The sequence below is a fragment of the Wyeomyia smithii genome, chromosome 2 (genome assembly GCF_029784165.1).
Source record: "Wyeomyia smithii strain HCP4-BCI-WySm-NY-G18 chromosome 2, ASM2978416v1, whole genome shotgun sequence".
Classification (NCBI taxonomy): domain Eukaryota; kingdom Metazoa; phylum Arthropoda; class Insecta; order Diptera; family Culicidae; genus Wyeomyia; species Wyeomyia smithii.
Genome location: NC_073695.1, coordinates 182,943,629 through 182,957,549, shown reverse-complemented (window position 1 = coordinate 182,957,549; position 13,921 = coordinate 182,943,629). Strand labels below are relative to the sequence as shown.

The following is a 13,921-nucleotide window of genomic DNA, read 5'->3' as shown; positions in this document are numbered from 1 at the left end:
TCACACAGAAATAAATTATCTTTCAAGCCAGCGGAAGAAAATAAACATTTCGCAATCATTGCAAGGATTTGTTTGCCTCATTTTCGATCCGACTTACATAGTGTGAAGTGCACCAATACATGCACGATTGGAGAGGTCTATAGACCTTTTTACGTACGAATGTGTTAGTGCAACTAGTTGAGGAAAATATTTACCAATAGCTGTTTTGTATGCATTGCTATGTTTTTAGCAGCTGGACAAATATTCAGTTGAACACTTGTATGTTTTAAACTTGTTTCTGAATATCTTTTTTCATTCGGGATCAGAAATCGGAAGAAGCTACTGAACATAATCAACCAAAAATGGTAAAAAGTGATAAAATTCGAAGCAACGAGATGCGATGATTTTCAGTTTGGAGGAAACAAAATCAACTTCACACGGGTCTACACGTTTACTAGTGTGCGTAGGTGAAAAGTCACTTATCTCTATAGACCTTTTTACGTACGAATGTAGTGCAACTAGTTGAGGAAAATATTTACAAATAGCTGTTTTGTTTGCAATGCTATGTTTTTATCAGCTGGACAATTATTCAGTTGAACACTCATTATATGTTTTAAACTTGTTTCTGAATATTTTTTTTCATTCGTGATCAAAAATTGGAAAAAGCATAATAACATAATCGACCAAAAATGGTAAAAAGTGATAAAAGTCGAAGCAACGAGATGCGATGATTTTCAGTTTGGTCTAAGAGTGTAATACAGGCTTAACTCTTCACGCTCTTCACTCCTATATTAGAAAGAGATAGTATGATATTTGAGGATTTTAAGCCTTTTAAGCTATAAGACAAGACGCGACAGCTGGCTTCTTATTTTTCTTTTCGTGACGGCCGTCATCCCCGTCGAAATTTTTTGAACGTTCCATACCGTTGATGCCAGAATGATTATTTTTAACAACTTCTGCAGGTCAATGAAAATAAAACAAATTAAAATTGCAATATATAGGCGAATAATACTCAATTTTTATTTATTATTTTATGTTTAATAAAGCATACTTCTACCACAGACAAACAGACGTGTCTCTTCGAAGAAAAATCCTGAAAAATCTTCATCCTTATTCGTTACGTTACACTCAATAATTTAGTAGGCAATAAGCTCACATGGTGGCAAGCTTATTGCCTACTAAATTATTCTCGTAATACGGTTTTTGTCTTTGCTAATGGGTGTGCACACTTGCTTAAGTCAACCCCAACGGCATTACTGACGGTTTTTGTTTTTGATAATGAATGTACACGCTTGCTTATAGCGACACTAGCGGCACTATTGCCCACTAAGCAAAATTTCAAAATAATCGTTATTTTTCTGGTCGATGAAATCGTCATCGAGTGGCACGTCTGTTTGTCTGTGCTTCTACTATCAAATTTTTTCTTCCTAAGTTTCTTGGTACCCAAATTTTTACTTCCTAAGTTTCTTGGACTTCAACCGAAAAAGTAAAAAACGATTAATCAATGCATTTTTAAAGTTATAACACTGAAATACATTACTCGGTAATATCATGTACCTTGCATACTTTTGCATCATTATTTATGAACAATATAATAGCTAAATTATGACTCTCCAGCATCACTGCTTTACAGTGAAAAGCAGTGGTGGGCACCATTCCGCTAATTCGCTAATTCGCTAATTAGCGACACTAAAATTCAGTTAGCGATTTAGCGATTTCGCTAATTTTTGAGCTGGTTAGCGAAACTGTTAGCGTCGCTAAAATTTTGGCCTTCGAAACGCTAATCGCTAATTCGCTAAATTTTGTGGAGAAGCGACAATAGAAATATTTAGAAAAACTGTGAATTGCTGATGGCGTACGTAAATTGCTTCGAAAGATGAACAAACTTTACTGCGAAAGTTACTTTTGTCAGTTTTTTTACCCTAGAATGGAGTTCCAGTTATCGTACAAGCCACAGGAGCATTTTGAAGAACAAGCACAAGGTCTAGATTGAATTTTTGGCACACCAAGAACTTTGGTAAATTGCAATGCGCTTGAAATTATGACAACTTTGGTTCTACTTTTTCGATTCAGATAATAATTGAATTTTTAAGAAAACGTTCCTAAGAGTATCTATTTTCAATGCAAACTAAATAACTTTTGTTATTCTTGTTTTTACAAAATCAAATATGAAACCGTTTCGTGAACCTCTTACCATAGACTAACAGACGTAACACTGGAACCTAGCTCCATCGCCACAAAAAACGATCATTTCAAATTTCCAATCGAATAACAATTCGCGCGACATCACCGTCTGGGGCGCTGTCATGCAATCTCATACATATTTTGTAGTTCCCCATTTGACACATGCAGTAACGCTGGCGCTGATGTCGAAATACATTACGCAGCGCGAACACGACAGCAGATGGTGCTAGTGTTACTAACGTAAAGTACTGGAGTCATCCAAACGATGATTTTATTGAAAATTTGTTCGACGTGTTATGTCTGTTAGTCTGTGCTCTTGCTGTAAATAGCTTTAAAAATTAATTGTTTTCGTTTGTTTAACCAAAACAGATCAAAGTGGTCCAAATCTCACACAACACGAGGAATAAATATAGCGATATGACTATTTACATATTAAAAAGTTAGCGATTAGCGATTAGCGAAAGTTCCGCTAATGTGGGTTTAGCGTTTAGCGATTATCGAGCTAAATTTTCCGGTTAGCGACTTAGCGATTAGCGTCGCTAAATTTTCGGTTAGCGGTGCCCTCCACTGTGAAAAGTAACCTCGTTGTATTTTCTACGTGACGATTGCGTTATCGGATTCAGCCAATCAGCAGCCGTGTCAAATTGGTTGCATGTAACGGTGACCAGCTGTCGCGTCTTGTCTTAGATTTTAAGCAGATCTTTTCGGCTTTTCGAGCAGTAACAGATATTTTTCAAAAACATCTGGCATCTCCTAAAAGAAAACAACAACAAAATTTAAATTGAATCTTCCAGAAGTTAGTTGTGGTGCTTGAAATATGTAATTGTTAATAGCAACAGATTTGAGAATTCGTACATTAAAACGATAAAAAGTGAAATACGAATAAAACAATGTAGATACAATGTAATGTTGTGAACAACTATTGACAAAGTTCCAAAATATTGAAAAAAAGGCTCTCATACCGTAATAACGGTAATAACCAGTCGCACGTTTAACGAAAGCACGATTTTCAATCCAGAAAAAAAAATAAGTAAGTAAACCTTTTTTATGTTATGTTCTACGAATATTCAGCGCTGCTAATTTTAGTGATTGAGGTAAACAGTGTTCAAAAATAAGTACCAGCTTTATTTTAGTTTTAAAATTCTACTACAGTTTAATCAATGCTGAATTTCTATTGAGCAAAGATTATATATAAATTAAAATAGTTTTTTCGCTTGTTCGATACCAGATAGAAAAGCACCATGAACAGTTGAGAAATATTTTTCGTGACAAGCTTCTCCAGCAAAATGAATTGTAGCAGATGATTCCGTAGTAGGCAAAGGTGAGTCACAACTTGTCAGCTCTCCAGTCATCTCGTCATATTTATTGCACACGATAGATTCCGTAAACGTTTGCAAAAATCCTTTCTCGTAGTCACAGTCAACAGAAGTATAACTATAGGAACCACGAATGTAGGGATTCGAGTACCAACGCGTGCTAAAAAATGTTAAACTATAAGTTGTAAATATGATAATAATTTTCAAACAACATACCAAAAGTAGAAAACAGGCTTTGGTATTTTCCTCCTTGTAACTTTCTCTAATATAAACGTGCAATCATCGACTATTTGCTCGTTTGAAAGGTTTTCCATTTCTAAAGCACCATAGCTTCCAACCCACCCAATCAACGTATGAGCAGGAGCGGGATTTGCTACGTCAAAACCTGATAAAAATCGAGTCCAATGTGAGTCTTTACCAAGGTTGTCTCTCCAAACCAGCTGAATTCCTTCAGCCTCATCCCACCATGCATTGCTAAACTGTAGAAAAATTTTGTTTATCGTGCCAAATCCTATGTTTCGGATGGATCTCCTATAAGATTTAGGAAGCGTCGGCTGGAAGAGTTTGTTAATCGATGCTTTAAGAACTCCCAATGAAAAGGTAACTATAAGATGCTGGCAGGCATATTCTGATCCGTCCCTACACTTAACGACAATTTTGGATTTGGACTTTCTCCATTGTATTTCTGTTACTTCTCTATTATAAATGATTTTATCTTTTCCGATACTATCTATCAAGCAGTTTACAAGAGCTTGAAACCCGTGTTTCATATTTATATGAGCTTGACAACTTTCTCCGTTAAAGGAATAACTTCCCCATAGTTTCGCTGATACATCAGTTAGGCTTAAACAGGAGTTATCGATAAGTTGGAAGCGTATATGCCAGTCTAACAGTTGCTCAGCTATTGGAAGCTGTTCAGAATCAAATATTTCTGGCGCTTTGATGCTAAATTGCTCTCGGATAAACGCCTCCACGGAAGGGGGAAACTTTGTTGATCCTTTTTGTGCGAAGTTTTCACAATTTGTCAATACTTGACCAATGAAAAAATCTACTTTCTTCACCAAAGTATCATCAATTCGATATCCATCGTCCCTTATGAATATACCTAATCCTTCTTCTGATAATTCCTTTCTTAATAAACTATTTTTCTCTGCTATTTCGTGAAGTTCGTTGCACTTCCCATGCAACCATTGTGCTCCCGCATCTATAAGGGGCCCTTGCTCAGTAGATCCATTCAATGCCTTCATAGGAACTGTGCTAACTCTTCCACCAGCTTCTGCCTGAGCTTCTAATAGTGCGAAACTTTTGTCTGTATCTCGCAAAGCCTTTCCGCTGCCTAATCCAGCCATACCAGCACCCAAAATCAATACATCAAAATATGTTTTCTGGTCTCGCGCGTACGAATTCGTAGTAAGCCTAAAAAGATTACGAATTCTGAATTTTCTTCACATGGGATGTTCTGTTTTGATAGAGCTGATTTAATCAATACTAGAATTTATAGAACGCATTAAAAGCTATATATTTATCTTTATTAATATAATATTGGCATACTGAGTTATAAAGCAAAACACGTTGCAAAACTTAGGGAAGCAGGAAAGTATCACCACCAGCCAAGACCCTGGTTTTTGATTAGAGGCTTAACACAATAAATCACAAAAGATGTGTGGAACCAAGTATAAGCTTTCGATCATTGTTGGGTTTTGTGTTTATTTTTGGTATGGAAAATCATCTTTTATAGGTGTGCTTTCCTATAAACGAAACAAAGAAAAATATCTTAAAAACAAATACATCATGCACCAAAACCAACATTTATGAAGTTGCATTGAATTGTAAGGATAATGTGGTATAAAAATAGTTAACTAAAAATTTTAATTGTGAGGAGGAAAACTTCTAGCATAGAATAAATAGTTTTTGAATAAGTTATAGATTTCGAAAAGTTATTTTAGAAATCACAGCGATATTCAGTTTATTAGTAGACAAAACTTAATTTATATGGGAAATTTAAAAAAACCGAAATATATAACAGTTGTTCGCAAAATGTAGAAGCAGGTTCAAGGACATTTGTACGTACCTTTGGTAGATGTGAATCAAACGATTAGCCTCGCGCCATCCGGTCTCTATAGCACCATGAACGGTAGAATAATAATGATCGTGTGTAGCTTCACCTGCAAACTGGACCACTGGAACACCACAAGCGTTTGAAAGAGGTAGTGCCAAATGTTCGGCGGAAACGTTCAGTAAATCTGTAGTCATCGAACGGAACGTGTATGATCCTCGAAAGTTAGAGTTCGAATACCATTTACTGCGTTTGAATGACACTGGTTCTGGGATGGTCATACTTTTCAAGAACTTTCTAAGTAAGAACATACACGTTTTGCGAACATCGTCTTCGTTTGCTCTTTCCATGCGACGGGCGTTTTTACCTGAAATCCAACCACACAAAACGTTTGGTTGGTAGTCTACGACGTAGAAACCGAATACGTCCTCCATCCAACTGTTTTTCGATGCTCGAATATCTTCAAGGTCATTTTTATTCCAGAGTAAACTCAAACCTTTCCATCCATCTGGCCAGAACGGGGTTTCGAACTCTAGAAATAATTTATCTACTGTCCCTATAGTAAGCCCGTGAATGGCATTCTTCTTGATGGCAGGTAGCGTTGGAGTAAAAAGCGTTTCATATCGTTCTTTTAGTACGCCTAACGATAGCGTACAAATGACATGATCTGCATCATATATGGTATTGTCAGCACATCTGACTGAAACGGTACCATCGGGACCAGCATTCCAACATATGTTGGAAACTACCTTGTTAAAATGTGTATATTCTTCTAGATTTATTGGACTATTGGATGCCGAAAATGGATAACGTTTCTAAAAAAAGAACTCTGTCTAGATTCATAGCCTTAGTTTTCAATAGATAATTACCATTAAAATTTCTAAAATTGTCGTGTAACCTTTATCTCTCCAGTTTAGAAGGTTTTCTCCTTCACACTCCCAGTAATCCAGGTATCCCGGTCCAGAAGTATCAAACCAGCTGTCGGATGCTTCGATTGAGTTTTCAAATTTATGAAAAAATTCTAAAAACTGAAAGGCAGTATCATGGTTTATGTCAGCATATTCTGGGGTTTCTAGCGAAGCCCGAAACTTTTCCATCACAAACGAGCCCAGCGATCCACGATACTGACTGAGTTCATTCTTATGAGTTTCCAATATTGACCACATCAAACCCATAAGCTTGTCACTTTGCTCTAGTGGGATTTGCGTACCATCCGATTTAGTTAAAACAAAGTTTTCATACCTGGCTGAGTTTGCATCAAATACATTAAACTTTGAGCCTAAATTATAAACAACATTGTTTACTTCTCCGTGGCACCTAAAATTGGTATTGCTTACTATTAAACTTGCAATTTGTATCTCCAATTTCGGTAATGAATTTCATATACGTACCATTGGGCTCCTAAATCAACTACGTTCGCGGCGTATGGAATAGTGTGAATTCGGCCACCAATCCGGTTTTCTGCTTCCAGTATGGTTAAATTTTTATATCCTTTCTCAATCAACTTCGTGGCCGCTGCCACGCCGGCAGCGCCTGCACCGATAATTAGTATTCTGGGGTACATTTTCTACAGCACTAAACGTGCTACTAATCTAGCTGCCTATAATACACTTCACTGTGAAGCACTAAGTTCGGTTCATAGCAACAGGAGGGAATAATTTACTTTGATTAGCGATAAGGAGATATAAAATTTCTAATGTTAAAATGGTGTGCATCTTGCGCCCTGCGCAAATCTTGACAGCTGTCGAGAGTGGCAGTAGCTGTTAGCTTTGCCGTATCACATTATACTTTTACACAAGATCCACAAGATAGCATGGTTTGTATGCTTGTATGGGTATACATGTTGATCTCTTTGGTAATAATCAGCAATAAAATTTTATCGATAATACGCTCTTTAATTGATAACAACGTTCGGAGGTGTGAACTAAGTCATAGGGCTACTAGAGGCACCTCAAAATTTGAGCCAGTAGAAAACGTAATATAAACGGTTTAAATACCATCAAGGTCATCATAGCACAACCGGTAACATAAAAGTGGCGTTTTCTATTGCAGCATTATTCGTAAACAACTAAGCCGGGTCGAATGTTTATCTCCGAGCATTCATTGTATGCATATAGCATAAATCGCAGAGAGCGAAAATTCAATTTCTTGTATACTGTTGTATGCAAGTTCAGTGATGCCAGCAGTGCCAATATTAAGGGGGGACCCTACTCTGGAAAGTCGAAAAATTGATAAATTTTCATGTTTTTTTTCGGATGTTGAAGATAAGATGAAGTGTTCAGGTATTTTGGCTATTGATTAAGGTATGTTTAAAGGTGTATTTTGCATGTCGTGGGTGCAAATATGGTGAGTATTACGCTGTTGGCAGCTTTTTTCTCGAAACGATACTCTTTTAACTGGTGGTAAGGTTTTAGCACAGACTAACAGAGGTAACACTGGAACCCAGCTCCATCGCCGCAAAAAACGTTCATTTCAAATTTACAATAGAATAACAGTCATCGCGCGAAAACGTCGTCTGGGGCGCTGTCTTGCAATCTCATACATATTTTGTAGTTCACCATTTGACACATGCAGTAACGCTGGCGCTGATGTCGAAATACATGACGCAGCGCGAACACGACAGCAGATGGTGCTAGTGTTACTAACGTAAAGTACTGGAATCATCCAAACGATGATTTAATTGAAAATTTGTTCGACGTGTTATGTCTGTTAGTCTGTGGTTTTAGTAAGTTGGTGGTAAGCATCTACTGAACCGATTTGGCAGAACTTTTTTTAGCATGTAAAAATGGCTTATCTAACTTGTTACATAGTCGTTTTTTTTTCAAAATATGGATTTTCCAATGTTCCATGATTCTTTTACTAAAATAGCCACCATTTTGGCAATTCTTGGAATTTTGAAAAATGGCTATGTAACAAGTTAGATAACCCATTTGTACATGCTGGAAAAAAATTCAGCTAAATCGGTTCAGTTAGATAATTCATTTTTACACGCTAGAATATTTTTTTAGCCAAGTTGGCTCAGTAGATGCTGATAAAAACTTACCACCAGTTGAAAAAATATGGTTTCGATAAAAACGCTGCCAACAGCATAATACTCACTACATTTGCACCTATGACATGCAAAATACATTCAAATTCAAATATACCTGAGTCAATAGCCAAAATACCCGAACACTTAATGTTACTCTAAACATCCGGAAAACAAATCACAAACAAAATATTATCTTAAAACTGGAATATACAACAGCTTCATAAACGAATCTTATTGTGAGTTCAAAGACAACTAGGGTATCGGGGGTATTTTGGTCTGCCTTAGGAAGTGATTGTACAAATATTTGAAAAAAAAAACATGATTTTTTCAACATAAATACCTGCTCTATTATACTTTTGTTGAGAGCTAAGTGTCTACTTTTGTACACATCTTTCAACAATGCAATTAATTGGAAAATATACTAGAAATATCGGAATTTTTACGAAGTATTAAAATCATATTTTGGACCACCATGTCTACATTTTGACCCATCTTTATATTTAGAACCGTATGTTGAAATATATTTGACTAATCGTATTTTAGATCATCATCGATCTCTTTATAGGATAAATAGTGGATTTGACGAGAACATCCTGCTGCCATGAAGATTTCGCAATATTAGGCAGCGGAAAATTAAAAAAATCGGGCTTATAGTAGTTTTTTCAGGCAACAAACAAATTAAGAAAAAAATACTTGTAAACTGCCAAAGTTACATCTCCAATCAGCGCGAGCGGCCGAATGGTAAACAAAGAGCTGTCAAAACTTGGCATGGTCAAAATATGTTCGCTTTAGACAAAGATCACCATATTTCGGCCATGCCTTAAACTATAATTTTAACTTTTTTCCACTTGTTAGAGTAAAAAACTGTTTTTATGGTATTTTATTTATGTAACTACAACAATGAATTGTTTCAAAAGCATACATATTTGTTACAATAGCTTTCGGAAGTTGAGTTGAGTATTACCACTTCCTCTTGACTTTGAGTTGACGCAGACATGATTTTGAATATGTGTGAACTAAATCCAAAATAATGCTACCTAGAGTCAGTATTTTGCTGGAAACTTTAGTGTAGTATGCTTCTTAGGTATGTTATTTTAATAATGTAAGCATTGTTTTCTAATATTCATTGAATTTAAATGAAATGTTCACGGGTGTGCCAAAATATGTAGTAGGGCCAAAACACCCCCGGTACCCTATATTCATAAAAAAGAGTTCTACTCTGTGGCATTCTCCCATTAATTCACTAAATCGCTAATTAGTGACATTAATTTTCGGTGAATGGATTTGCGGTTTTCTTAACTTTTTTACTGTTACAAACTATAGTTGAGAAAAAACGGCTTTTAACCTACACCTGTTACGGCGTGTGTAGTAACGAAGTATCGAAAAGAACCATCGATTGATTTGATTTGTGATGTAGTTAGGAATACTCTAGTTATCTCATAAATATTTCACAATACGACAGTGTAAGTCAATAGCAAAAAAAAAAAAGTTTTCTGAGCCGAGAATATAGTAAACGCCAACCTAATAACTAATTACTTATTAAAGTCTCTGTGAAATTAATTATCCCGTGGAGAGAAATCAGTTTTTACATCGAAAAATAACATTCAAACTCTTATTACTTAGCAACCGCGTGCATAATTGGCACAAACTATATTGCATGTTGAAGATCGATCTGTTCTCTAACAGTTTGAAATATTTTCATCGTTGGCAATTTCAAGTATAGTTGTTAAACTGTTATCAAAGTTTATATTGGGTTGGGAAAAAAGAAATGTCGTATTTTGTCAAGAGATGACTAGGGTTTGCAATATTCCCGGGAATCGATTTCTCGGGAAACGGGAATAAAAAATCTCATTTCCCGGGAATTCCCGGGAACCGGGAGGGGAAATTTTTTTTAACAAAAATGAGATTTTCAATGAAGTTTATCAGTAAAAGGCAACAAAAAATTGTTTACAATTTCATTCTAAATTCGCATGAAGTACAAAAAACAAATGCGATACAAAACACTTGAATATGAGTTGAATAATATCAGAAATTCATGATCGATTTTTGTAGCATATATTTGCAGGAGAGGAGGATTAAGGGTCTTCATGTCGTCAAACGATCGCTTCAGATCCGCTGACTATTATTTTAAGCTCAAAAATGTTATATATATGTCTTCTGTAAAACTTTGCTCAAGTCTACTGAATCTAGAATACTTTCAAATCACCGATTACAGCTCTTGTTACATTTAATTGAAAACTGGTGTCCGATTCTTTCAGTTTGTTGAAGAGAAAACTGAGTGAAACGAGGAAAATATTTGCTATATTCGGTACGGAATTTTTGGGCAAAATATTTTTTACACTACAGTAAACCTTTACGATTTACTTGAGCGGTAGCAAATCTAATCGCTATTTTTTATTAAATATGTTTGCTATGTCATTGCGATTTTTTTAAATAAACTGCGTCTCAAATCTAGTCTCAAATTGACAGAACAACATTTCAAACCCTTTTGGAGTTTTTATCACCGTTGATTAGAGCGTAAGATTCCAAGAAAGAATTTTGATTAACTAACTACCTTATTTCGTTATTCGATCCACAAACCGGAAGGAAACGGTAGAATACTGAATAATCAGTTTAATACGACTTAAAATAAGTCAGTCTTAGAGCATATGAAAGCCTAATAGTTAACATGCAAAGATGATTTTTACGTTAAAACACTATACTGACTTTGAGTTTTATTAAATGATTCATTTCAGGTCGCACCAGTTTGACGTATTTAATTTTATTGCACTATTGCATAAGAAACTTTAAAAAATCATACAAAATTTTTCGGAACTCGGGAATCCCGGGATCCCGGGAATCAATATTTCTGTTCCCGGGATCCGGGAATCCCGGGAAATCGTTCCCGGGATTGCAAACCCTAGAGATGACAACACTTAAACATATCTTGTGTTATACTTATCGCGCCGGGTCATACTATACGGCTATTTAGAGACGACAATCTGTTCTACAAGTGACGTTTTGACAGTGTTGTGATCGTACGTTTCAGTGTCAGTTGTAGCGCGCCAAAGATGGAGGTTCGTCAGGTTTTACGTTTTTACTACCTGACAGCTAAAAATGCAACGAAGGTGGCAAAAAAAAAATTGTGACGTTTATGGGCCCGATACTGTAACGATTCGCACAGCACAGCGTTGGTTTGATCGATTTGGTTCTGGTGTAGTGGCTATCGAAGATACATCCCGTACTGGTAGGCCAATCGTCATAGAAACCGATAAAATCGTCGAAATCATCCAAGTAGACCGGCTTGTGAGCATTCGCTCGATTGGCCAGGAACTGGGTATGGACCATAAAACTGTTTGGAACCATTTGCAGAGGATTAGATTCCAAAAAAAGCTGGATGTTTGGGTGCCACACGAGTTGACGCAAAAAAAACTTTTAGACCTAATCAACGCATGCGATGCACTGCTGAAACTGAACGAATTCGACCCATTTTTGAAGCGAATGGTGACTGATGATGGCAACCTCAAGCGGAAAAAAAGTGGTCGAAGTGCGGTGAACCGGCCTAAATATCGCCAAGCCCGGATTGACGGCCAGGAAGGTTTTGCTGTGTGTTTGGTGGGACTGGGATTGGATAGGAAACATCCACTATGAGCTGCTCAACACTATGGCCAGCCCCTAAATTCGGTTCTCTATTGTGAGCAGCTCGACCATTTGAAGCAGGCGATTGACCATAAGCGACCAGAATTGGTCAATTGGAATGGTATTGTTCTCCACCAGGACAACGCTCGGCCTCACACATCTTTGATTACTCGTCAGAAGCTACGGGAGCTCGAATGGGATGTCCTATCACACCCACCGTATAGTCCGGATCTGGCACCGAGTGATTACCATCTTTTCCGGTCCATGCAAAACGCTCTTGGTGATATTAAATTGGCCTCAAAAGAGGCTTGTAAAAACTGGCTGAGTTTTTTTGCAAATAAGGAGGGGGGGTTTATAAAGGGGAATAATGAAGTTACCTTCTAAATGGCAACAAGGTTGCGAACAGAATGGCTTATATTTGACTTCAATCTAAGTATATTAAATAGAGCGTCAAATTTCGAACAGAAATACGACATTTCTCTTTCTCCAACCCAATGTGTCAGGTGATGCCATATGGCATCACCCGCGGGGTAAGGGTGAAACAAACATTCCATTTTAATGGCATTTATAACGAGTATGCAAAAGTTTCATTATTGTGTCCCTTTATTAATAATGAAAAAACAAAAGTACCGTAAACTGGGGTGACTTTGATCACCGGGGTGACTTTGATCACTATACCTCTTTTCTGAAAATGTGGTAAAAAAGCGCTCGTAGTGCTTGGGATTTGTCGTAATCTTCACTGATTGTGTGGATATATGTTCTCATTGCTACTATTAATGCATTTCCTGCTATTTAAAGAGTGTTTTTCATGCTAAAATATTATTCGAAAATAAAGTGTATTTTTGGCGATTTTTGTTGCATACAAACAATCGGTTCAAGCAGATTCAAAACAACAAGTTGCAATACGTAAAGTGTTTTTATTTTGTTCCCAGATTAGTTCTTAAGATGAACAAATATTATAACAATACATTTTATTGTTATTTTTGCAAGTTTTTCCTCGAAGGCAATGTTGAGTCCCAATTTTCTCCACAGCGTATTACATATTTCTTCTTAACAAAAACCCAAGACGTGAAGTCACATGCAAATTTGGACAATTGCATAAGTCATATTCAACGTGGACTGGTTTTTGATGATTTTAGACCACCTTCCCTCTCAGTGGATAATCATTCATATATATTCTGAAAATTTTGTATGAATCTTGGACATTCGCCATTATAAACTGTTCACGTAGAATGTGAATGGCCCCCAAATTGCTTTCCGTATTTATAAACTCGTTTAAGTCGTTTAAGGCTATTCAATTTAGTGAAAGTAGCAAAGTGTTACTCCAAATTCATCAAAACAATAAAGTGATCAAAGTCACCCCGGAATGATTATTGGTGAAAAATTTTTAGAGCATATTTAAAAACAGCAAAATTGTTGCTAAAGTTTTGAAGTAGTGACTGAATCTTTTTCAATGCATGCCAGTACTTATTTTAAAAATATCAAAGAATATTGTTTTCAGTATATTCTGAAAATATTTGAGATACAATAAAAAAAGTGATCAAAGTCACCCCAGTTTACGGTAATAATCTTCATTCACATGATGAGCAAAAATCTTCGAAAAATGTTTTAAAATTGTTGTTTATTAAGAGTGAATAAGCGTTGACCGCTCTTTATAAATCCCTATTAGTAATTTTCGGAGCGAGGTCCCGTGAGCGTAGATATTGATACCTAAGTAAATTTGCTGAACGAATAAGA

General features: G+C 36.3%; 1 protein-coding gene across 4 annotated transcripts; it reads right to left on the bottom strand.

The window, feature by feature from the left end:
• Nucleotides 1–1,051: 1,051 nt before the first annotated feature.
• LOC129724624 (spermine oxidase-like) lies at nt 1,052–7,478 on the bottom strand. 4 transcript variants are annotated; one of them, XM_055679670.1, is made up of 5 exons: nt 6,927–7,478; nt 6,405–6,852; nt 5,551–6,350; nt 3,696–4,895; nt 3,268–3,639 (listed from the first exon to the last, which is right to left on the bottom strand). In XM_055679670.1, exons 1-5 carry the CDS (start codon nt 7,097–7,099, stop codon nt 3,360–3,362), a joined length of 2,901 nt encoding a protein of 966 aa, XP_055535645.1. In that variant the 5' UTR covers nt 7,100–7,478; the 3' UTR covers nt 3,268–3,359. The 4 variants fall into 4 exon arrangements, 3 of the variants coding, with proteins under 3 accessions (XP_055535646.1, XP_055535645.1, XP_055535647.1); XR_008727937.1 differs by lacking the exon at nt 3,268–3,639 and adding an exon at nt 5,031–5,227 and having other exon boundaries at nt 4,829–4,967; nt 6,927–7,384; XM_055679671.1 differs by lacking the exons at nt 3,268–3,639; nt 3,696–4,895 and adding an exon at nt 1,052–2,916 and having other exon boundaries at nt 6,927–7,397.
• Nucleotides 7,479–13,921: the final 6,443 nt, after the last annotated feature.